Source organism: Thunnus maccoyii, chromosome 19, assembly GCF_910596095.1.
Source record: "Thunnus maccoyii chromosome 19, fThuMac1.1, whole genome shotgun sequence".
NCBI classification, from domain to species: Eukaryota; Metazoa; Chordata; class Actinopteri; order Scombriformes; family Scombridae; genus Thunnus; species Thunnus maccoyii.
This window is the reverse complement of record NC_056551.1, coordinates 11,042,035-11,065,796: the sequence shown is the minus strand read 5'-3', so window position 1 is coordinate 11,065,796 and position 23,762 is coordinate 11,042,035. Positions and strand designations below refer to the sequence as shown.

Here is a 23,762-nt window from a genome sequence, read left to right as displayed (position 1 = left end):
CCACTGTATCTTGGTTGATAGCCTTGAGCAGTCAGCCCTGCAGTGGTAGTCCTCCTACCTCTCTAGGAGGTTTGCAGTTTCTGTTGGCAGCTTTGCCTCCTCATCTGAAACTCTGTATTGTGGTGTGCCCCAAGGTTCAGTCCTTGGTCCTATTCTGTTTATCTTGTATATGTTTCCCCTTGGACAGATAATAAGGTACTTTAAAGGTATCTCCTATCACTGCTACATTGATGATATTCAATTATATGTCTCATTTAAACCTCAAAATATAGATAAACTGTCAGTTGTAAATAACTGCCCAAACACTATAAAAAAACTGGATGACTGATAATTTCTTACAGCTAAATACGGAAAAAACTGAAAACCTTATTTCTGCCCCTCCTTGTGTTGTCCCTAAGCTAAGGGATGGTCTTGGGTCTTTTCCAGAAATGTAGGTGTTACTATGGACCAGGCCCTGACTCTGGACCAACATGTCAAGTGTCTGATTCTTGTTTTTTCCAGCCGAGAAACACTGCAAAGCTTGGGCCCATTGTGTCTCAAGTGGAGCTGGAAATGTTAATTCATGCTTTTATATTATATTGTATTGTATGACTATTGTAATTCCCTTTTCACCTGCCTCAGCATCTTTTACAAGTGGTCCAAAATGCTGCTGCTAAACTCTTGACCTCCAAAAGGTCTCATGTGACACCGATTCTGATTGCTCTTCACTGGCTCCCCATCAAATTCAGAATCCAATTTAAAGTTCTTGTGATCACTTATACTGTAGAGCTCTGCATGGTCAGGTACCTGCCTAAATTAGAGATCTACTGCAGACCTATGCACTGGCAAGTCTCTAAGGTCTTCTGATCAGGGTTTGCTGGTTGTTCCTAGAACTAGCCTTAAAACTAAAGGAGACTGTGCTTTTGAGGTTGTGTCTTCTAAACTTTGGAACTCTCTCTCTCTGGATTTAAGATCTGTAGACGTTTTCTGTTCTGTTTTTTATTGTTTTATATCTGTATGTATGTTTATGCTTTATTTCCTCCGTGAAGCACTTTGTGATGTCTCTGCTCTTGAAAGGTGCTATTTAAATAAAATTACTTACTTACTTACATTTTTAACCTGTCCCTGTCATTGTGTGTGGTTCCACGGTATTTTAAGAAAACACCCATCTCTTGCTGCCTTAATTATTATCAACTTGTCGCTTTGACCTCTGTTATTATGAGGTGCCTGGAAAGATTGGTTATATCACATATAAAATGTAACATTACTGCTACCCTTGACCATTAAAGTTTGCCTATTGTTCCAATAATAATAATATCACTCTGCATACTGCTTTAGTACACCTTGAAAAGAAAAATAGCTATGTCAGAATGCTGTTTATTGATAACAGCTCTGCTTTCAATATAATTGTACCATCCAAACTGGTGCTGAAACTCGGAGGTCTGGGCTACTCTATCTGTAATTGCCTATTTGATTTCCTGACAGGCAGGCCCCAGACTGTGAGAATAGGTAAAACATACTCATCTACATTAGTTCTTAGGGCTGGTGGGCCTCAGGGCTGCTGTCTCAGTCCCCTATTGTGCAGTCTGTTTACACACAACTGTGTTGCCAAGTATGACAACAACAACATCATAAAATTCACAGATGGAGGGAAGTGGCAGATCTAACCATATGGTGCCATGATAACAACCTCTCTCTAAATGTCAAGAAGACAAAAGAAATAATTTGACTTCAGAAAGATCAGAGAAAATCACATTCCTATTTCCATCAATTGGTCATCTGTTGAAATTGTTGACAGCTTTATATTTCTTGGCATACACATCTCAGACACCCTAACATGGTCTCTCAACACCAATTGCATCCTTACGAAAGCACAGCAGATACTGTACTTTCTGAGGCGCTTAACAGTTTTGAACTTTTATTGCTGTACCATTGAGAGTGTCCTGGCAGGCTGTATCACAGTGTGGTTTGGCAACCTGACTGACTGCTCAGGACTGCAGATTGCTACAAAGGACAGTAAGGACAGCAGCAAAAGTCTTGGCACAAAACTACCACAACTTCATAACATTTATACACAACTGAAAAGGAAATCCCAAAAAATCATTAAGGACACCAGCCACCCCCCTCATGTTCTGTTCTGTTAAGGCAGAGAGAGCCAGAGCACCAGTATTTCATTGTATTTTAATATTTTACATTATTAAATTTTTTCCACTGAGGATGATACAGCTGTAGGACTTTCTCACATTAACAATGTAATTCCAAGAGTACTTATTATTATCTTTTTAAGAGATTTTTGCACCAAAAGTGTGTCCATGAGTAGAATAAACAAATTGATGCTTAACTTTTAATGGTGCATTTGTGCGAGAACAAAATAATGTTGCGGATAAAGATGAGTGAAAATATCGTCAAGAAGGCTTACATTTTTGGCTCATTATCATTACCAGGCACTTAAAATCCACTGAACAGTTAAATTGTGCCACATTGTTTAATTCAGTAAAAACAGCAGGGATGAAATAATGTTTTGGGGCTTTCTTGTTATTAGTACAAACATTTTATAGTAGAAGTAGCAGTTGTAGCATTTTGGCAATGCCGGTCTGTCCTCAACAACTAATGGAAGGCTCACCATGAAATTTTGTAAAAGCACTGATGTATCCTAATGACTTTTGTGATTCCTTGACTTTTCCTCTAGCAATATTAGCAGGTGGACATATTTGGTTTTGAGTCTCAACAACTTTAAGATGGATTGCCACAGAAATTGATATTCAAATCCTTCTCAGGATTAACCTGTAATAACTTTGGTGATCCCCTGACTTTTCATCTTGTATCATCATCAGGTAAACATTGGAATTTGTCAAATACTTTGGTTTATGACCAAACCCCAAAACTAATGACATTCCCATCAGCCTCAGCTGTACTATATTTAGTACTAATTGGCAAATGTCAGAGAAGATGGTGAACATAGTAAACATTATACCTGCTAAGCAGCTAGCATGGCTGTAGACTCTTAAGACTTAGTTAGTATCAACATATTATTTTGTAATCAGTCCAGTAATTCAGGCAGAGATTGTTATCTTGTTCCTAATTATCCAGATATAGTAGCTGCAGTGTCTCCTTAGCTGAATATGAGGACTGACATAGATTACTCCACAAGGGACGCAGTAACCTCTCAGAGTGAAAAGCTTTTCTGTAAAAGCTTTGAAGATCTCTTCCCGCAGGCCAGAATGCTACGTTATATGGAAATCGTATTAATTCAACCTGTAGTATGCAAACAGTAAAGGAATTTGTCTATGATAATCACTGTTTAATACTCAACAATATATATATTTTATAGGTGCAAAAGAAACAAGAGAGAAAAACAGTTTTCCATGCTGTGGTATGGCTGGTCATTACTGCTAGCAGCTTCATGTTATTACTCCTTATAGCCCCAGGGCTACATCTAAGACTATAACATGCCGGTGCCCTTGGATACAGCTGTGGCATTTCTTAACACTCACTAACAACTGTGAGCTATGGCTATAATTAGTACTTTGATGGACCCCTGCCGCTGAGTTATGACTATGGCTAGACTGAATGTTCTCATTACCAACCGCCTTCGACTTTGAATATGGCTCTTCTGTTTTTAAATAACTCTCACTGGGTTGGGAGTGCTTGACTATACCACACAGGTCTCACAAAACAATGGCTTTAAGCTTTGGGGTATGCTAATGAAATAATAATACACTCCAAAATGTAAAGAGCATGACGCCACTGTGGACCTATATGTCTATGATGGATTTTGATGGCCATTCAGTGCATGTTTATGGGCCTACATTGCTCACACTTGTACACAGTTCATTTACTTCATTAGAAAGATGATAGTGCAAGTCTAAAGAGACAGATGAGAGCACATAGTCAGTAAAACCCACCTACTGCATTAAGACTGAACAGGTGCAGAAACAAAAGATGCAATCTTCCTCCCCACGTCATTTTCATCTCATCTTTTTTTCTTTCGTCTTTGTTATCCTCATCCTCCTCGTCTTTTCTCTCCTCCATGCAGCTCACAACATCAATCTGTTTGAGTTATCAGTCGGGCTGCTAATGACTGCCAGCCTGTCTGCTGTGATAATGGGCTAACAATATGAGATAATGAGCTAACAGTGGGCTGTTACACAACTTGGCTGTTAGTGTCTGCAACATACTTGGCTGTGTGCTGTGTGGTGTTTTGGCATGTGTGTAAGAGAAAACAGAAAAATAAGGTAAGCAAAGGTTAAATTGGGATTAAGGGCTCAGCACCGGCACAAAGACTCCTAAACATAATCACAAAAATTATTTAATTATATTGCTATTATGGAAAAAACATATTACTTGAATCCAAGTCCCTACAATGAAAAATGACTCAGTCTAGCCTTATATCTTTTTTCCCTGCTTCTAGTATGAAAGGACTGACACTCACCACTCACCACCTACTCTGCATGTTTTCAGAGCGTAATGATGTGATTGATGTGTGTGAACAAGCAGAGGATACTGGTGACAGACATTGTCAATCGTGCTGAGGTGAGCTAATTTATTTTTTTATTTTTTACATTTTTTGTAGATGTTAAAAATCTGCTTTGCTTTTTCACCAAAAAATGTTTTATTTATTCATTTCTTTGTGACAGTTCTGTATGACTGAAGCAAGACTGACAAGTAACTTAGCTGTCAACCAAAACTGATCATTCTCACACAGAAAACTGGCACTGTTGAAAAACCAATAATAGATATGGCTCATAAAATCTATTGTATTTAAAGATGTTTTACAGCTGGGGTCTCTTCATGTTACTGAAACATGTCATCAGACAAACATTGTTAAGTATGGCATGGTGTCTCCAGGACACCATACGGAAGTTTAGCATTAAGATTATACACCATAACACTCACAGTGTACTGTAGTAATTAGTTAAAGACAAGAATTGATGTTCCAGTCAGCATCTGTGTTTGTGCCAGCTTCTGGCCTTTGTGAAAAGTCCTTATTGTGAAAAGTATCAGATGTGCAGCAAAGCCTGTGAATACTGTTGCAGATACACTTTTAGACTTAGAGAACTACAGCAATTGCAGTTTAAACTTGATTCATATATAGAACCAAGTTATTTTTATATGCCATTTTCTTTCCTTTTTTTATCCTCTGTGTGTTTAACATGATGTAAAAAATGAACTTGTTCTGACTGAAAAGAAAAAGTAAAAAGTGATTAACAAAACATCAATAAACAATCTTATTTATATACATCGCCTTCTTGGCTGTACAATGAAGTAATTAAAATTGATATACTGATGTAACATGTATGTGACATAAATGATAGGTGATATAAATAGTTATATATTTCTTTTATCTGATTGATGTGGTGGATCAGCATACTAACATGCCTGTCAGATCTCCATTCTGTCAGCCCTGTTATCTATTCATTATAATCTAATGAAGCAAAAATACCATGAAATGTTAGATGATAAAAAATGCCTTTCTGAACCAAGCAGTGAGAGAACATCAGTTGAAAAAAAAAAAAAAAAAAAGAAAAACAGAAGCAGAAAGCACTCCCAGAGAATTACAGCGGAGGCCAATCTGTGCAGGATATCAATGCTTTGTTACGGCGCTTTACTGAGAATCTGCACCATATGGAAATCTCCATGGATCTGAAGCCAGCAGATAATCCACCACTGTTCCTATGCTACATGCTACTGTTCTACAAATCTGAGTGCTGTGAATACAAAAGTTCTTCACTGGACTGAAGACAAGTCTGTCTTATTTCAGAGTGGAGTGAGCTGACAGGGCTGCGGCGTATGATTGGCAGCAGCACAAAGAAGGGAAGGAAAGTTAAAGCCCACCAGGAGAGAGACAACACATACAGGCCAGTGTGTATGTGCATATGTGTGTGTGTGTGTGTGTGTGTGTGTGTGTGAGTGAGTTTATAAGCAGTTCTGTTAGCTCTCCTGACTTCTCACTTCATGCATGTATTGACATTCTGCACACACACACACACACACATGCTGGCTCACACACAAGCTTATGGCTCATTGTCGAGTCGGTCCTGATAGCATGTGTGAATCAGCACAGTCCAGCCATACGATTCACTGCCTCCTCCTCTGCGGTCGAACACTAGAGTATGGTTTCTCAGATGGTCATAGATGAATGTATTATTTAATCTCTCTCTCAAACAAGGGCTTTGTTCATTTGGAATACTCAACCAATCAGATCTAGCTTCTATCAAATACTCACCACCCGTAGGCTTAAAAGGTAGCTCTGAAAAAGTTTGTAGCTTGCTTCTCAGAACGTAATGAGCTCATGGATGAATAACAGAGACTTGGATGAAGCATCTATGGTTTTTACTGTATTTCATACCTGCAGTGACTCTGGGTCACTATTGTAATTAAGAAATTCATTTAAGATAAACTAATGATAAGACAGATGTGATTTTCAGTGTAGTATTCCTTTGGTTACAGTAGAACTGCACAGACTATTTAATGTCCTGTTAGTGGATCTAATTAATGCTTGTAATACTCAGATAATTCAGCAAAGAGTCATTTTTTAATCACTTTTATTAATCATTTTATACCAAGGAATTTATATCCTGAAGAATCTTTGTTCATCTTTAAAGAAAACAGATGTGTTTGTTGTTTATAAAAGGTTTCTCTAATCAGCTTGCCACTTTTACAAAATGCCCTTCCTTTGGGCCAGTATTGATCTGGAGAGCAAAAGATTTCCGGCTCGAGGAAGGGTCCTCTAATCTAATCAAAAGATGCACAGATGGAGCTGACGGGACTGCACTGATGCGATGTACTGGACTGAGCTGAACTAAACTGTACTGGATTGAATCTGAGTGTACAAAACTGCATTAGGCTCAGAACTGATCTCATTTGAAGCAAATAAATCTGAAACTTTCAAGTCAACTGGACATTTCTCCTTTAGATAGTTAAAACTAAACTTAAAAGTAGATGTTCAAGTAAATATTCACTGACCCCAACTTTAGCCTAATCCTAACCTAAGCCTATTTGTAACAGGCCTAAGAGTGATACTAGGACAACCACTGAATATATATACTTTTCAAACATTTAAAGGGGACATATTATGCTTTTTGTGATTTTCTGTTATTTTTATATGTTATGATTGTGGATGTCTATGTTAAACATGGTCAAAGTTCCAAAACTTGAGGTGAATGTATTTAAAAATGCAGCCTTCAAGTCAATAGCCAGGGCTTCAGCCTGCTCTTAACACTTTGGCTGCATTTGAAACCACCTACTATACTAGCAGTACGTACAGTTTTGGCCAAAATGTAGCATGTAGTATGCAGTAGGCAAACAAAAGCAAAATCTGCACTATGCCAAAATGTGAACATAGTGTCAGTTCAGACAGGCCACAAAGTCAAGCTTAGCTCACAAACCCAGCTACATCAGCTGATAGCAGCTGATCTCAAAGCTAGCTCACATCAACTGATGGCTCAGCTGATTCCTTCTTTGCATTCAATTGGCAAATCTCATACAAGGCGCCTTATTTAAAGCTGCTTCAGTCTGCATATACTTACTGTTTCCTGTGCAAACCGCTTGCAACCTGCCTCCACCCCAGCTCCTCTGTACATGCTGTGTCTGACTTAAACAATGTCCTTCGTGTTGTCATTGTTGCCTGCTCTGTTCTGTACCTGGGGTCTTTGCTGCTGCTCTCTTCTACCATGTGTTTATATGGAACGCTTAAGGCTTTCCATATAATGCACATGGAAGGGAGGTCCCAGGGGGGTCTTTTCTGCTGCTCTCCCTGCCTTAGGCTTTCCATGTATGAACATGGAAGGTCAGGGAGTTCCCAGAACAGAACCATACCGCCAAATATACTACTGTATAATAAAAGGTTTCTTTTGACTAAAGTGGTCTTGACTGTTTGCGTTGTCCACTTGCATATTTCAGATCAGATTTGGGCTCGAACATGCACAGATGTATTTGAGAAGTTTCCATTTCAAGTAAAGAATGAGAAAAAGAAGTGAAATCGTGCTAGTAATATTTGTCTGTGTAGCCTCCCAAGCTGCCAGAATTATGTGGAGGGGCAGCTTCTGGTAGATGACCAATCAGAACTGAGTGGGCTCATGGGGACCTTAAAGAGACAGGAGTTAAAATGGCCTGTTTCAGACAGAGGTTGAAATGAGGGGCTGCATAAAGGGCCAGTTTAAGATAAATAAGGACTTTTTGAACTGTAAATCATGCAAAGATATTCCAGTAGAGCCCAAGAATATAAATATAGATTTGGAAATGTGCATGATACATCCCTTTCTTACAATTTGAAAATCAGCAGCCCTTCTAGTGACACACAAATTAAATGGCAAGATCTGGAGTCCCCAAATAATATGACTGTGCTCTCTTTTCTATGGACATTCTGGTCTAATATTCATGTATTAATCTGTGTAACACAGTTATATAGTGTAACCAGCATAGTGTCTTGTTGACCTCATATTTCATTGTTCCCTACCTCCAGGAGAGATGTCTCTTATTCCATTTGTTTGGAGGAGTTAGGCTTCGTTTCCTGCGGCCCACTGTCACTTCAGCCTCAGACACATCTGGTAGAGAACATCTGGGTGTTTTCATTAGGCCCAGTGTGGCTTGGTCTGGAGAGGAGAGGAATTGATCATGTCAGAGAGGTGCTGATTTAACACTATGGAAATTTATGGGGTTGGTGTTTTTTCTTCTCATATTTTGCCTCCATCCAGCCAAAGTACCAACCACATGAACCCTCCCCCCAGACAAACACAGCCACATACCTAAGACTCCGGTTTCCTTCAGCCCTCCAAACTTCTGCATGGCTTTGATGGCCTTGGTCAGGGCCTCCTTAGTCTGAAGCTGGCCAGTAACAGGGTCGGGGGGCGGGAGATAGCCGAACTTGCTCAGCCAGTCCTGGAGGGGACACAGAAGACACAGAGTTCAAGGGTCATTCCAGGCATGTCAAGGACTCCAAATATCCCGAAGCTGCTAGGAAGGTCTGACACCTGTTCATGTGTACTGTATGTGGATACTGTGTAGCTAAGTACATATGAGCATTCAGGTGCTGTGAGAGCTTCAGCAAAGAAATATGTTGAAATTTATTCTAAACACATTAGACCTCATTTATTATTGGAAGGAGATATCATTCTGGATCCCCTAAGGTTAATTACTGTACCTAAGGATTTATTTTACTGTGTCTTCATGTGTGTGTATATATGCCTGTGTAAACAACTAGCACATACATGAATAAAAAGAGAGATAGATAGTAGATAGTCTCTAATTGGAGACGAACGCATTGATCCTTCTTCTAAACTACCACAATCATTCACATACACATTTGTTTTTGTCATATGTGAGGACGCTGTTTTGATTTAGGCTTACTTTACATTAATCAGAAACCAAGTCTGTACCCTAAAATGTAATGATTTATCCTGTGAGGACCAGCTTTTTGACACCAGATGGGAGGTGAGTCCCCACCATGTGACTGTTTGAACAAGATGTTGTTAAATGATGATGATCTAAAGCTCCTTTGTGTATGCTGGAATTGCTATGATTATTTTTCCACATTATTCCGGCTCCACCTCAGCACCTGCACATGAGCTCATAGCTGTGCAAAGGATTATCATCTCCTTAGTTTAGTATTAGTTTACTTGGTTAAACTTAAACACACACACACACACACATCCAGTAAGACTGCTGAACTGTTGCTTCATTTTCTTTCTCTTGTGTTTTTGCTGGATTTCTAGAGAGCTAGACCCTATCTTTTTATACCTCACACTCTTTTTGTCTTTCTCCTTCGATATTATTCTAGAGCTACTTAGTACACATGGTATGGGACATTTGAGTCTCCCTCTGTGAAGTATAGAGTGCTGCTGATTGTACAGTTAAGCTCCATCAGCCAATTGAGTGCAAGAGCAAGTTAATGACATTTAGGGCTGCAACTAATGATTATTTTCATTATCGATTAATGGTAAATGGTAAATGGACTGCACTTTTATGGCATCTTTCTAGTCTTCTGAGCACTCAAGCGCTTTACACTGTATGCCAACATTCAACCATTCACACACACATTCATACACTGATGGCACTGATGGCATCAAGGTGCTATCCTGCTCATCAAGAGGGGAATCTAATGCATTCACACACACTCACAGCAATTTGGGGTTTAGTATCTTGCACAAGGACATTTTGACATGTTGACTGGAGGAGCCAGGGATCAAAGCGCTGATCTTCCCATTAGTGGACGACCTGCTCTACCTCCTAAGCCACAGGTGCCCTTGTGGATTGTTTTATTGAATAATGCGTTGATTGTTTTATTGATTAATTGATAAGTTGTTTGGTTTATAAAATGTCAGAAAATAGTGAAAATGTTGATCACTGTTTCCCAAAGCCCTGAAAAGTTTTGTCGTGAACAACAGTCACAACCCAAAGATAATCAGTTTACTATCAGGGAGGACTAAAAAAAACAGAAAATATTCACTTCTAAGAAGCTGGAATCAGATAATTTTTGATTAATCAACTAATTGTTGTTGTTATTCTAATGATATCTATTTGATGTTTTTTTTCATGATCTAATCTCCACGCAAATTTTATGTCATATAAATATTACTGTCATACCTATGATGATGGTAATATAGACTTTTAACTTGTGTATGACATCAGTTCAAAGAATAATATTGCTGTGCAGGTTCACAAAGGGAACAGTCCAGCATAGGTAGAAGCCATGCATATATAAAGAGTAATATTCCAACTCAGTTTCCATTTGAAACCTGTGAAGTTGCTGCCAATCAATGCAACCCAGCAGACTGTGAAGTTACTGTCAATCAAAGCAGCCCAGCGGACTGCTTTGATTGGTTTTGGTACGTATAAGATCTGACTGATGGATGCATCAGACCCGGTGTAGCTTGAGTGTTGCTCTTTTCCTTTTTCTTTCTGTCTTGCTGCTCCTCCCTTTAGGTATTTCTTTAACTTGTTTCTCTCTTTCCATTTTACCTTCATTTGTCTCACCTCCTCTAAACCCCCCTCCTCCTTCCTCCTCATAATCTGAACGCCAATAAGATTTTAAATAGGATTTTGATCAGCACTCATTAGAGGTGAGTGACACAGATCAATAGCAAGGCATCTCTTTTGTATTGACAGTGCTGGGAAAATCCCATTAACTGAATGACTTAGCTTTAGTGAAGCTCTCTGCTGGCTGATATTTGCCTCCTCATCATCAGCTTTGCCATCCCTGCAGAGGGCCAAGGAGAAGTTTACAGGGGAAATGAATTGACCCTTAATACCATCCGGGAGGATGAGAAACAGCAACAATTTTCTGAAAGAGTTTCAAACTGTAATGTCAGGGGTAAGTGGGTGAGGTCAAAGAATTTAAAAGGTAGCAAGGAAGCAAAAATTATTCTTTGAATTGAAAGTGGTGACGCTGTTTTCAAAGATTTTTAGTATGAAGTTTGAGATTACTTATACAGTATTGCTCTCTAAAATGACCCTGGAGTCATAAGGAGCCCTTTGCCTTGAGGATTTTTTAAGTGGTTATAAATATGTGGAAAAATGTAATATAATACACAGGTGTACTGTAAAGTAGAGAATTAAATCGATTGTTGACTGGAAGAGAAGTAACTCAAATTTCAACATGGAAAGTCCCTCCCAGTGGGTCTGAAAAGAGTAAACTCGCAAAGAAAAAGAAGTTATAGTTGCAAGCTGAAGACTGAATCAGACAGTGTTGTAACTGACAGAGTGAACAATTTTTCTGCAATAAACTGATATGCAAAGATTTTTTCATTACACTTTACGGACAGAGTGTGCCTTTTGTGAGTGTGACTTTTTATTACACTGAACATTTCCTAACATGTACACTGCCTCAAGACTATCTGATGCCTCCCTTTCCAGAAACTGGGAGGAGAACATACAACAGAACTAAAATGTGGTTAATTGTCATATACCAAAATACTCATTATAACTGCCCCATAGTAGTGGTGTGTGCAGGTGACTTGATTGTGTGTACTGGGCACGGCAGACAGGGCAAGAAACACGAGCGGTCAGGTAATAATACAGGTTTTAAACAAACCCTTGGGTTAGCTAAACAGATTTGGAAGCAAAAACAATGGCAGTAACAGTCCAAAGCTGCATTATTGTCTGATCGTCTGTGCAGTCAGATTATAAACAAGCAACTGTTTCTTCCCCTTTCTGACACATAGAAAACAAAAATATTCCTTTAAATCAAAACAAATATAACGAATCTTATGTGTATGCCTGTGTGTGTGTGCATCCATACAGAAAGGAAGAGGATGTTACAGTCTTATTCTCTCTAAGCAAGGTGTGCAAGTGATGGATTACATTCTGTGCTGTCTAGAAAACCGCAACACCCTGTTTTCACACACTACTCATAGACTCACTACATCAAACTTTCTTGTGGAGCCAGCAACTAATTTAAACCCTGATGTTGGAGCTCATGTGGGGGAAAAAAGCTGTGAGACCTGCCAACGAGTTCAGTAACATGCTGAACAGTGCTAAATTATATACAGGGATGTCACTGTGTTTAGGTGAGATTGGATTTTAAAAGGCTGCACACAAGTTTTCTGAGTTCAAACAGAGAAATAGCAAAAAAAAAAAAATCAAAGATTATGGGATAAGGAGGTCGAGAAACTCAGCCACATTTACAGTAAAATAGCAGCCTTTCACTCTCTCCCAGACAATAGACAGTGACAGCTCAAAGATAAACGATGATTATAAGATGACAGGGGGAAGAAATAGAAATGTTTAAATAATTTACATGTATCTCAGATTTAATAAATCCCAAAATAATGGTGCTTTTCTCCAGGGGTCTTCATCTTTGAAATACAGATAAGACACATAAATAAGAGCAGCATGGGAGAAAAACACACAACCTGGCCTGTACAGCAAATTTACCCTCTCCAAATCTCTGATTAACCAGAAGAGGACCGACACAGATGACTGACTTTTCTTTACTCGCTCATTAAAATACACATTTAAGCACAGACACAAACATCCCCACAGGACCCACTTGGCCAGTAGATCAGAGTTTTACTGGCTCCTTGTAGCCAAAAAAAGCAGCAGCCAAAAAATGAAAATAACTGTTTTTTTTTCCATAATTTTGGTGATTTATTAATTGTATACATAATACATACCACAGTGCAGTTCCCTTTAGATTTGGTTGTTTTCCTTTAGTTATTGATATGTTATGTTGATATATTACACAAATATGCAAAATATAACATTAGGCACATATTGGATCAGTAAATGAATGGTGTATAAATGTAGGTTTCTCCATATGTTGTGTAAAGAGTATGGAATACATAAAGAGAAGAGAAGAGAATTTATGATAACATTTCAGCAAATATGGATGACCTTGATAATAAACTCTTGTGTCAAGAACTGAGGCAACACTGAGAGATCTGCAAAAATGTACTCATTAAGATAGAGCAGTGAGAGAAAGAACATAATGGCATTTGTTTGTGTGTGCGTATTTATTCCAGGCTCCTTCTGTCTGCTTCCATGAGCCACCTGTCCACCACAGACATGGAGCTAAACTGTAATGAATGAATGAAAGGGAAAAATGCAGAGAAGGGAAATGAAACAGAAACTGTCTCCAATGTGGCGGCTGTCTCCACATTACATCATCTGTTGAGTGTTTGATGGTTATTTATTTGTGCTTTAGAACGTGACTGCTGTGAAACAATCAGAAAATTACATTTTATTTCTCTCATTCACTGCTTTGTTCTCCCTACCGCTGCTCCCTCTCCTCGCTCAACCACCACAGCTCTCTCTTTCTCTCTTTTTCTCTAGACTTTTGTAAAATGAGTCAGCAAAGCCTAACTTAACATTATCAAATGAAGAGAAATGTCCTCCCTTCGTCCTAAACTGTGTATCCGTGACTCTGATTGGCCAATCACCTTGCCCTGCATAAACTTTTACTGGCCCCAGGCCATCAGGCCATCGGTTATGTCGGACCTTGAAGTTGTTTGCCTCAACGACTGCAGCAGTTCTTTGATTGCTGTGTTATGTTCTGCATTAAATAATAGTGCAGACTCTTAATTTCTTGTGCCAAAGTTGTAAAGCGGAACATCCTGAATGGAACAGTGTAAAGTTCAGAGAAGTCAACCATTGCTTCAAGTGAGAAAAAAGTGTAAAGCTTCTCTAAATTTTTCTGTCTTCATAAAAAATATATTCAGGAAGCTGAGAGTGCGTCTGAATGAAAGATAGAGCAGAGCAGGTGAATAAATGTTTCCTGTCAAAAATAAATAAATAAAGCAAACAAACTTAAAGGTCATGTGAAGAAAACTACAAGGGAGATAAAAATTCTCTTCAAATGTAATGTCCTTTTTGTCTTCAGTAACATTTATTTCAAGTGTAACTCCAAGTCTGGTTGTCATGTGTCATTAACTTTGATTTAAATTCTGGAGAAGGCTTAAAATGACAAATTGGCTGAAAGAAAATATTTTGATAGTTTTGAGGAAATTTGCACTCTGCCTTTTATTCGGTTTGCATTTGCAGTCAATGTGAAATTAGTATCTGATTTAATAAAGCAACAACATTTTTCTTATTACATGATCAGCAGCAAGGAGACTGCATTCTGCCAGTGAAGGAGACCTCAGAACAACAGGGATTTGCCTAAGATAGGCCAGCTCAGAAGAAAAAAAAAAGAATCGCAAGGCAGTGATCCTGAAATAGAAATGACATTGCAAAACACTTTGACAATTAAATAATTTTCTGTCTTTATAGATTGTGTAACACTAACACAATAGGACAAATCAATTAAACAAACTTACTCTGAAATGAAAAAGACTGCAATCAAAATGAACATCACAATCAAGTTCCGGTTTAATAAGCACACAGTTACATACTCTCTTTGGTATTACAAAATGGTCAGCTTGTTCATTCATCATCAAATTGCCTCCCATTCTTTATGCGTTCCTCCCATGAATTCATAGAAATAAAGAACAGAGGCACACTTCAGTGAATGCAAACAAGCTGCACTTCACGTGACATGTAAATGATACAAATAGGATGGTGATTATTTTCTATTTGTAATATTATTCACAACACTGTAAAAAAATATACAGCACACAACAGAAGCTACCACACTAAGTTCCAAATACAAAAACAAACCAACAAAACTGTGCCCTTTTATGTCAGAGGACTGGCTCAGCTGTAGTCCAGCAGCCTTGCAGCTGGTGTTCAGTGACTTCAACGAGGCAAATGCTTGCTGACGTGGAGGCTTGACCCCGTGTTCCAACTCAGGCCCAGAGGGTCTTCACCACTTAGCCGACTTGCTGCTCAAATTACCTGCCCAGTGTGTTATCACTCGGTTTTGATTGGCATGGTCAAGCCTTCCCAAATGAAAATAAACCATGCTCCAACAGAATTAAATGAAACTAATTTGAGGAGATCATGTGCAATTTTGTCTGAAGGCTAACTCCAACACAACAACACTGTACAGTGTGTACAATTATCCAGATACAGAACTCATAATGATGAAATGAAAGTAATAGGTTTTAATATCAAGGTACTACGGTTATGTTTAGGCAAATAAAAACATTGGGTTAAGGCCCCATAAAACCCCTCAACAGCTTATTTGTGAATCCTGAATTCAGTTATGTGCTGGGATATTTCTTGGTCAACACTAGTAACTTCCTGGAGTATCTGCTGGTTGCTGAGCAACCAATAGTCTGCACATAACTCACCGTAAAAGTGATTTGTCATTTTTACTCTTTGATTTTTGTATGACAAAGTTCAATCACTTTTTTTTCCAGATTACTCCCTCTTGGTCAAGTTTGCGAAAAATGTCATCAGAGTCCCCCCAATGCTCTCCAAAACGGCACGCCCAAGTTTTCTTTCCTCTTTTAGCTGTGTCATTTGAATACTAGCAGCTGTGTAACATTTAATCAGTCTGAACACTGTTTATCACTGTCAATAAGCTGACATTTATCATTTGTATACTTCATGGGAGAGAGGGCTGCACCGATGCACTTACTTCACTGTTGTTACAATTAGTCAGCCTCCTAGACCAAACTCATCTGTTGATGGACCACCGACTGCAGCATCAGTCAATTCTCCTCAGCATGTAACCCTGACAGATTCAGCTCTCTGTCTCAGCTTGCCTCATGACTCACAGTCTACCTTCCTACCTTTTTCTTTTGTATTTTTGTGACTGTTCAGCAAAAAAAAAAAGTCGCTTTTGGGAGCTGTGATTTGCAACATGAGATCCTTTTCTCTCCTATTTAGACATGCTTCACTAATCAAAACATTGGCCAGGTTGGTCCTATTGGGACCACTTGGAACTAAAAGAGGAATTTTGTTCATGGATGGAATTTTAAAACCATTATTTCCTTGTTAAACATTTAATTAAAATATGGTTTGAAGACAATAAAAGCTTTGGACTAAAAGTTGGACTGTCACCACAAACACCATTGAAACAAAATAGCCCAAAATGTGTAATGTTTTGGTGAAAGCAAGACGGAAAATCTTCCCCTCGTTCCATCTAAAGTCCACTATGGGTGAATGTCTGTGTGTCTATTTCTTCCTGTTCTATTTCTCTCCTCTTCTTTCCACTTTCCCACACTGTCAAAATACCTTCACTCAGAATTCTGACATCACCATAACCGACCAGTGATCTTTCTGCTTGTGTTCCTCAAGCCTATCAGTCCCTAGATGTCTTTAAATATTGCTGCAATTCTACCATTCTGTCTTTCATACCTACTATTGCTTGTCTAGAATCTTGTCCTGTCTTCTATATTCATGTAGGCCTGCACTTTATGAAGATGCTTCACAACAATGGAGTCTAATCACATCTTTCTGTCACTAGCATCAGTGAATATTGCTATATGCTTCCAATTGATCTCTTCTCATTCAACTGTATGTTGACAAGTTGCTTACTAAATTTTAAACATGAAATAAAGAGAATGTTTATGCTTTGTTTTTGTAGCCTTGCTACAAAATTGAATGATTACTGTAAAATCAAAGACGGAGGAATCATTTAAATATGATGTATGATATGAAAAATCAATTTGAGAGCTGGGTGTAACAATAAACATGTGGGAGGGCCTTATGAAATTATCTTGCAGGCCAGATCTGTGAGCCAATATGGGAACCCTGTTGTGTATTACCTATTCTCTTCCAAGATTCATAACCCTGCACTATCTTGACATAACATATGGAAAGAAACTTCGTACCATTACACTTCAAGAAACAATAAACACTCATGCACTGACCCAAGAGCTCATGCATACAGATTACACGTAGGTTACACAACACACATTCAAATACTTTATTTATATCCACACTGAAACAATAATTCAGCAAGGATATATCTCAGGCTGCACACATATAGTCTTCTCACATATAAACACACATAATATACACACATAATTGAGGCGTGGAGTGGGTATTACAGGGTTTGACTTACTTTCAGTCTGTGCTACAGTATCTGGATGTGAAGGATAATTTATCTCTGTAATCCTTTCATACAGCAAGGTCTGGAGTGTAAAAGAAGCTACAAATTCATAAAATATATTGAGACAGAAAGAAAGGGGGGCTATAAATAGTCCAAGCAGAGAATTTAGTATGAGATCAAGTAGGCCTAAATCATTCTTCACCTCATTAGAGTTAGTGGTATTTATACTATGGTATGGTATTTATAGTATATTATGGTATATATTCATGTATAGAGCTCGTTGAAGATAGATTGCAGCATTGTCTGACATAGAAAATTACCAACAATCAGCTTAATTAAATTATCTTTTAAATGACCTGTTTCTCGATAGCCACATGTAGCTGTGGGCAGAGCAAAGAGGTTGACAGAACTGCTCGCTTCCTTTCTGCAGCAAAGCTGCTTGTTCAAGCCAGAAACAGATTTGAGGTAGAAAACCAAGCTTCATGTGTGTGAGACATTGATTAATGTGGGCGGAGATTTGAAGCGTTGCTGAATTGCCGATGCATCAGTTATCAGTGTAGCGTTTGAAATGGGAGACAGAGAGGCAGTGTGTGTGTGGGTTAGTGAGTTTGAAGGAGGATAGGCTGGTGAGCAAGTGAATTTGACGGCAAAGATATTTATCTGTTTGGTTACATATGATTTGATATATTTCGCTTATATGTGTTTTGTTGAAGAAAAGACATTTTAAATTTGTCTGTATTTTAATTTCACGTCCACCCTATCAGAGCCAGTTGGTAGGAATGGGGGTCCCAAAGAGTTAATCAAGAGTCTATAGCCATGCTAGCAGCTCTGTGGGGCTGCACAGTAGTTGTGCTTTGAGCTACATGCTATGTAAGCATGCTAACATGCTTACAATGGCAGTGTTAGCATGCTGATGGTTAACAGGTATAGAATTTTTCATGGTCACCATCTTGATTTGGCCTGTTTGCATGCTAACATTCAATTGTGCTAATCAGCACCAAACACAATGTACATCTGGTACAGATTCGACTGTTTTACATGCAAACATAATTGCTGACAATCTAGGAATTAAATACTTGCCTGTTTAGTCTTCATATTGCAACATAAACTGGCAATCAACTGCTAATTCAACCTCAAATGAATTAGGATTTTTTTAACACATTGTCTCTAGAAATAACTTATAAAAGGAAACACTCTCTCTACATACATATCACACAAAATGTTGGTCATTACAGCCACGTCTACCTGTATTATAATTAAAAATGTGGAGCTCCAGGTAACACTCTGGCCAGACTTTTAAAAAGATGATGTGTGCAGTTGTTGCCCACGGTTACCCGCTGTTTTTGGATGGAGACAGCAGGAGACAACTGGTATGAATGAACGTTCCTGAAGGAGTTCTTAGCGGAGAGAGGAGTTTAATTGACCTACAATTTTTCATGGAACTGCATGAAATTTTTTTAATGTGTCAGTATCCAACATGCCTGTTGATTTCCAGGATAGTAAAAACAAATAATTAATCATAACTGACAAGTTTGATGTGCACATGAGCATGAATGTTTCTGTGCTTGTTTTGCAACACTCTGGAGCTGGTTGCACAAAATTTAACCAGTGGATCTGCTGTACATAATTGTGATTTGACAAAGCACTACAGTATTTGTTACATTATATGTCTTTTATTGCAATATTTCTTTATTCCCTATGTCATACCTGTGACATCACATCCTTTTTTGGTCCTTTGATGTAAGGCTTGGCACTTGGTCAGTTGGCACGGATGCGCGCACACACACACACACACACACACACACACACACACACACACACACACACACACACACACACACAATGACTTCTGTGACGATGGCATCACCACAGCAACATCTCTCAGAAGCAGAATCTGTTTTGCCCCCATGCCTGTGACCTCCTCTATCCCACAATACCTCCCTGTTAGGCCCTGATGAACAGCTGCTGATTCCCTTCATCTTCAGCCTCACTGACAGGAAATGAGTCACTGGGAGACTTTTAACCTTGCGACCTCGCTGACTCTCAAAGGGTCATGAAGTTGCATAGTCCATTATAGTGTTTACATTGTTTCTTACTACCTTGAGGATAAGGTCAGATTGGTAGCTGACCTCCTGGACTTTTAAAAGGTTATGAAGCTGCATTAAGTCTGAGAGGGTGAATTTATTTGAAAAGTGAGTGCTGTAGCATTAAAAGTTTTGAGATGCCATCATGTGTGTCCGTGAATTAATGCCAATTAAGGATGAAGCTTTCTCTGGGCTCTTGGTTGCTTTTAGCCGAAAAACAAAAAGTGTAGACTTTAGTTTTTGCTCATGGTAGAAAGAGGGGAAAACGTCCAGAGCAGAAAATGCTACATGTCATGCACACATTGCAAGCATAAAGAATACAAAAAGGCACAAAGCTACTGAGGTTTCAAGCCTGGCAATGGCAATTTTGATTTTGAGCAATATGAAGACTTATAGCTGACAGCAGTAGAATTAAGGGGGTGGATATGCTGTCAAAAGTCTGAGACTGTTAATACTAAACCAGAGTTTGTTCAAAGATTGGTGTTGCAAAGTAGACAGTAGGGATTTTAACACATTATTCCCTGAAGCTACACCTCTGCACCTCTTGAGTTTGAGTTAATTGTGAAGCCCAGTGTATCATTGTGGTTGGAAGCAAGTTAGGGGAAGAGCAACAACAAATGAGGTGACTAAAACTCACAAAAAGAAATGCCCTGCATCAGGGATGAATGGTAATTAGCTGGTCAGCAAGTTGGTAGCAGTTGACATGCTGAAATATTTGGTAACAGTACCTATGACATTAGCACTGGCATCCGAGTTTGTTAATAGAAAGCGATTCATAGTCAACAACTTTTTTCTAAGGCACTGTGTGCAACTCAAACCCTCAGCTTATTAATTTTAAGTTCTGTCACAGAGTTTACTGTAACCCTGTCACCAGGTTTTATATGAGGCAAGTACAGAGTCTGACTTTTAATATATGCCGCCTTAATTGACTGGGAAGCTATAAACACATACTGTATGTGTCCCTCTGTTCAAGACGTTTGGGGCTGAGTATCCAACATTTTGTCTCAATTCACAGGCAAGGCCATACCACACAAACTGACTGTGCTACCACTCAATGATTGAGAATTAAATGAAAGACAATGCCGCAACTTTCTGGGTTTTTTTTTTTAAAGCCGCCAAAAAACCTTTTAGTCCAAAGACGGCTTATTCCTCACAATCTGAGCTCCAGAAAATGGCTGACATATTTCCAAAACATTGAAAATAAGTAAGACAAAACCCTAAACTGTGTTCAGATGTGGTCACATGCAGCAATATGAATAAAAAATCAACTTAGTGGGTTATTCTGCTAAATATTTTTGTTTTCTCTAAAGAAACTCAGAATTTCCCCATCATATAACCACAAACCATTCCAATAAACTTTCCATAAACAGTTCTAGTCAGCACAACATGACAAATACTCTGATGCCCATGTCCATTGTGCTCATATTAACAATATGGCATGAACATTCCCAATTTCACAACTGACAAGAAAAATAAAGTTACTATCACAATGTGACTGGTAAAATGTCAGGATACAGTTAAAGATCAGAAAAAATCAAACACAAAGACCCAAAAATGAATTTATGCCTTTTTTTAAAAAAAAAAAAAAACAGCTTTGACTACAAATCCAGATAGCAGAGTTCTTATTCTTTTCACTTATGCTATAAAAAACCTGTCAACTAAAAGACATATAAACCAGTAAAGACATATTGCACAGATGTAAATGTCTCACATCAAGCAATCCTGCTTCTTATCTTGCTCTCCACCGAGGAGATTTCTCACAACCAAAATTTGTCAGAACATCCACGGGTGTTTGCAAGATGCTATCATTATTCAAAGCAGTTGTAGCAGCTTCCCATTTTATATCACTGGCTTATTCAGAGAGATGGTTTACTTAGTATTACACTGGGATGATGTGGGATACAAGGAATGAAAGCTTGCTTGAGTGTGTTTGACTGAGACGCTCCTGAAACCGTTCCAATGACCTATCTTGAGCGTAAACACAATTTACTGAAGAAATGGAGGATTTAGTCTCATTTGTGCAAACAGATCAGATCAAAGAGGTGGAATATAGGGGATAGAGAAAGAGGGAAATTGGGGGTGACATGCCACCTCAATGACATGTTTAATCAAACAGAAAATTGAAGCTGGATTGCCAGGCTGTATAAGAGTGTGAGTTAATTCATGCCTAGAAATCATGCATCTACTCCTCACATTTAATTTTTACTGTTTTAAACTGGACATGAGCTTTCTCCCTTTCTATGTTTCCATGCATGTGTGTGTTCAGGGTTTACACAGCTCATAACAAAGCAATTTTTACTCTATTGCCTGATTTATGTTTTCATTAGTTGTCATATCTGGCCAATAACTATAAACAAATATAATCAAAATCTGGCCAGAAAGTACTTTATTAGAGCTATGTTTAGGAACATTCAGCTTTTGAATTAAGATAGGTATGTATCAATTTGGATTGGTCCTTTGTGTTAATGAGTACAAGGCATTAAATTTCATTAATGTAACAAAATGAATGCCAAAGTTGTGGATTGTTTTATTGAGAGATAAAAATAGCTAGAAAATTCCCATTAGTGAAGACACTGTATAACATATAGGTGAAAGGCAGAAAAGCACAGAAGCACTGTGTATTGTTTTTCAGAGGACTTAATTTATAAAAAGCTGCACTCAAGTTAACAGGCAAGACCACTGGAATTGAATCAGACATGAGCCAAAGATCACTGACCAATTTTGTGAGTGTTGTTTTGGTGGCAATGACCAAAACCTGACCTTAAAAACTGGCAAACTCAATTGTAAAACTTAAAGATATTTGATGTTGACTCAGAAAAAATAAAAGGTACAGAGAAGTGTCTGGAAAGTCTCACATACTGTAGTCCTTGACAAATGTTTGATTTCCACAGCAACAGTCGCAAAATGTGTGTTTCAGCAACATATTTATCAGTGTTGTCCAAGTAATATGCACAAATCAGAGGAAATATATAAATATCAGTTTAGAGAAATACAGTCCTAAAAGTAAAATCTCATTCTGCATAATCACATTCTTGACAAGTTGTTTCATAAGACAACTGATTTGACAACAATTGATTTAAATGAGTTGCCTCTGTGCAGAAATCTAACACTGAAGTGTTGCTAAAGTAGATCCCTCAACTCTACTTCTACATTTATGATCTGAAATTCTGTTTTGAGTTATTTGCTTGACTCTTCGACATGACAAAGACTGCAGGAGCATTTCCACAGATACACATTTTACTAATGTTTACCATTTTTGTTGAGTGTAAAATAACAGGATTCGTGACGTGTTGACTGAGTCGATATTTCACCTCACAGATGGTATTTGAAATGTTCCTGTCTGTTTTCATTTTTCTACAGTTGACAGTTGATCCAAACTACCGCCTGTAGACTGCCCACATCGGTTATTGATTGACAATTTTCTCAAAATTTTTCTCTTCACTTTCTGTTACCAGAGGCATATTTTGGTCTGTCCATTTCACAAGAGGAACTGTAATCTGCAGTGATCAATGTTTTGTTGCAGAAGGAAAAATAACTTTTGGATGCGTGGGAAAATAAAATACAGCTGAATCTGCTTTAAAATACTCACTTTTTATTCTATCAGGGTCAATGAAAATGAGAAAAATACAAAAACAATAAGCCTTATGTTACAGAACGGATCTTGATCCACACCATGACTTTCTTTACATACAAATTATCTGCCCCCTTGATACATTTAGGCCTATTTGTGCATATGTTGTACAATTTTTTCCGTGGATCTTCAATGGACTTGGCACAAGGGACTGCCTCTGCTGGGGAGATATGTCACAAAGCCTCCGTAACAAGTCGGTATCAGAGAGAATACAATATGTATAAGCTCTTACATCCTTGCATGAGTGGACACCAAAGAACAAATAATCACCAACAAATTGAAGGAATGAACATTTTCATGCTTTCTAGTGACCAAAATGGAAAGACCTGATATGGCTGCACCTGTGTGTGGATCATTGCACTTCCTGCAGTTAGATCCAGCAAGGTAAAAGGAAAATACTGGTGTCAGTCAGAGTAACAGTCATTTTCTTAGCAGGGGGGCTGCTCTTACACGTCTCAACAGAAAGTCTCAACTTCATGCTTTTAGCTCTTTGTATATAAACATGTGTTTTATCATCTTAAAAATACAACCTTTACAGTCCAAATCCAAACTGGAAATTAACCGCTGTTTTGCCTAACAAAGAAGATATAAGGAGGCTTTATATTCAATTAGGATGAGTTATAAGTCTTCAAATTGTATGTTATGAACTGAAAAGACAGACAACAGAGAAAAGGACGGCATACAATAAAAG

General features: G+C 38.3%; 1 protein-coding gene across 1 annotated transcript in view; it reads right to left on the bottom strand.

The window, feature by feature from the left end:
• Window positions 1-23,762, bottom strand: part of LOC121885683 (matrix metalloproteinase-17-like) — a 70,194-nt gene that overhangs the window by 32,781 nt on the left and 13,651 nt on the right. Inside the window, exons 2-3 of the mRNA XM_042395367.1 lie at window positions 8,727-8,859; window positions 8,438-8,573 (exon numbers count right to left, since the gene is read on the bottom strand). Coding sequence (XP_042251301.1) covers window positions 8,438-8,573; window positions 8,727-8,859 — 269 coding nt within the window. The remainder of the gene's footprint in view (window positions 1-8,437; window positions 8,574-8,726; window positions 8,860-23,762) is intronic.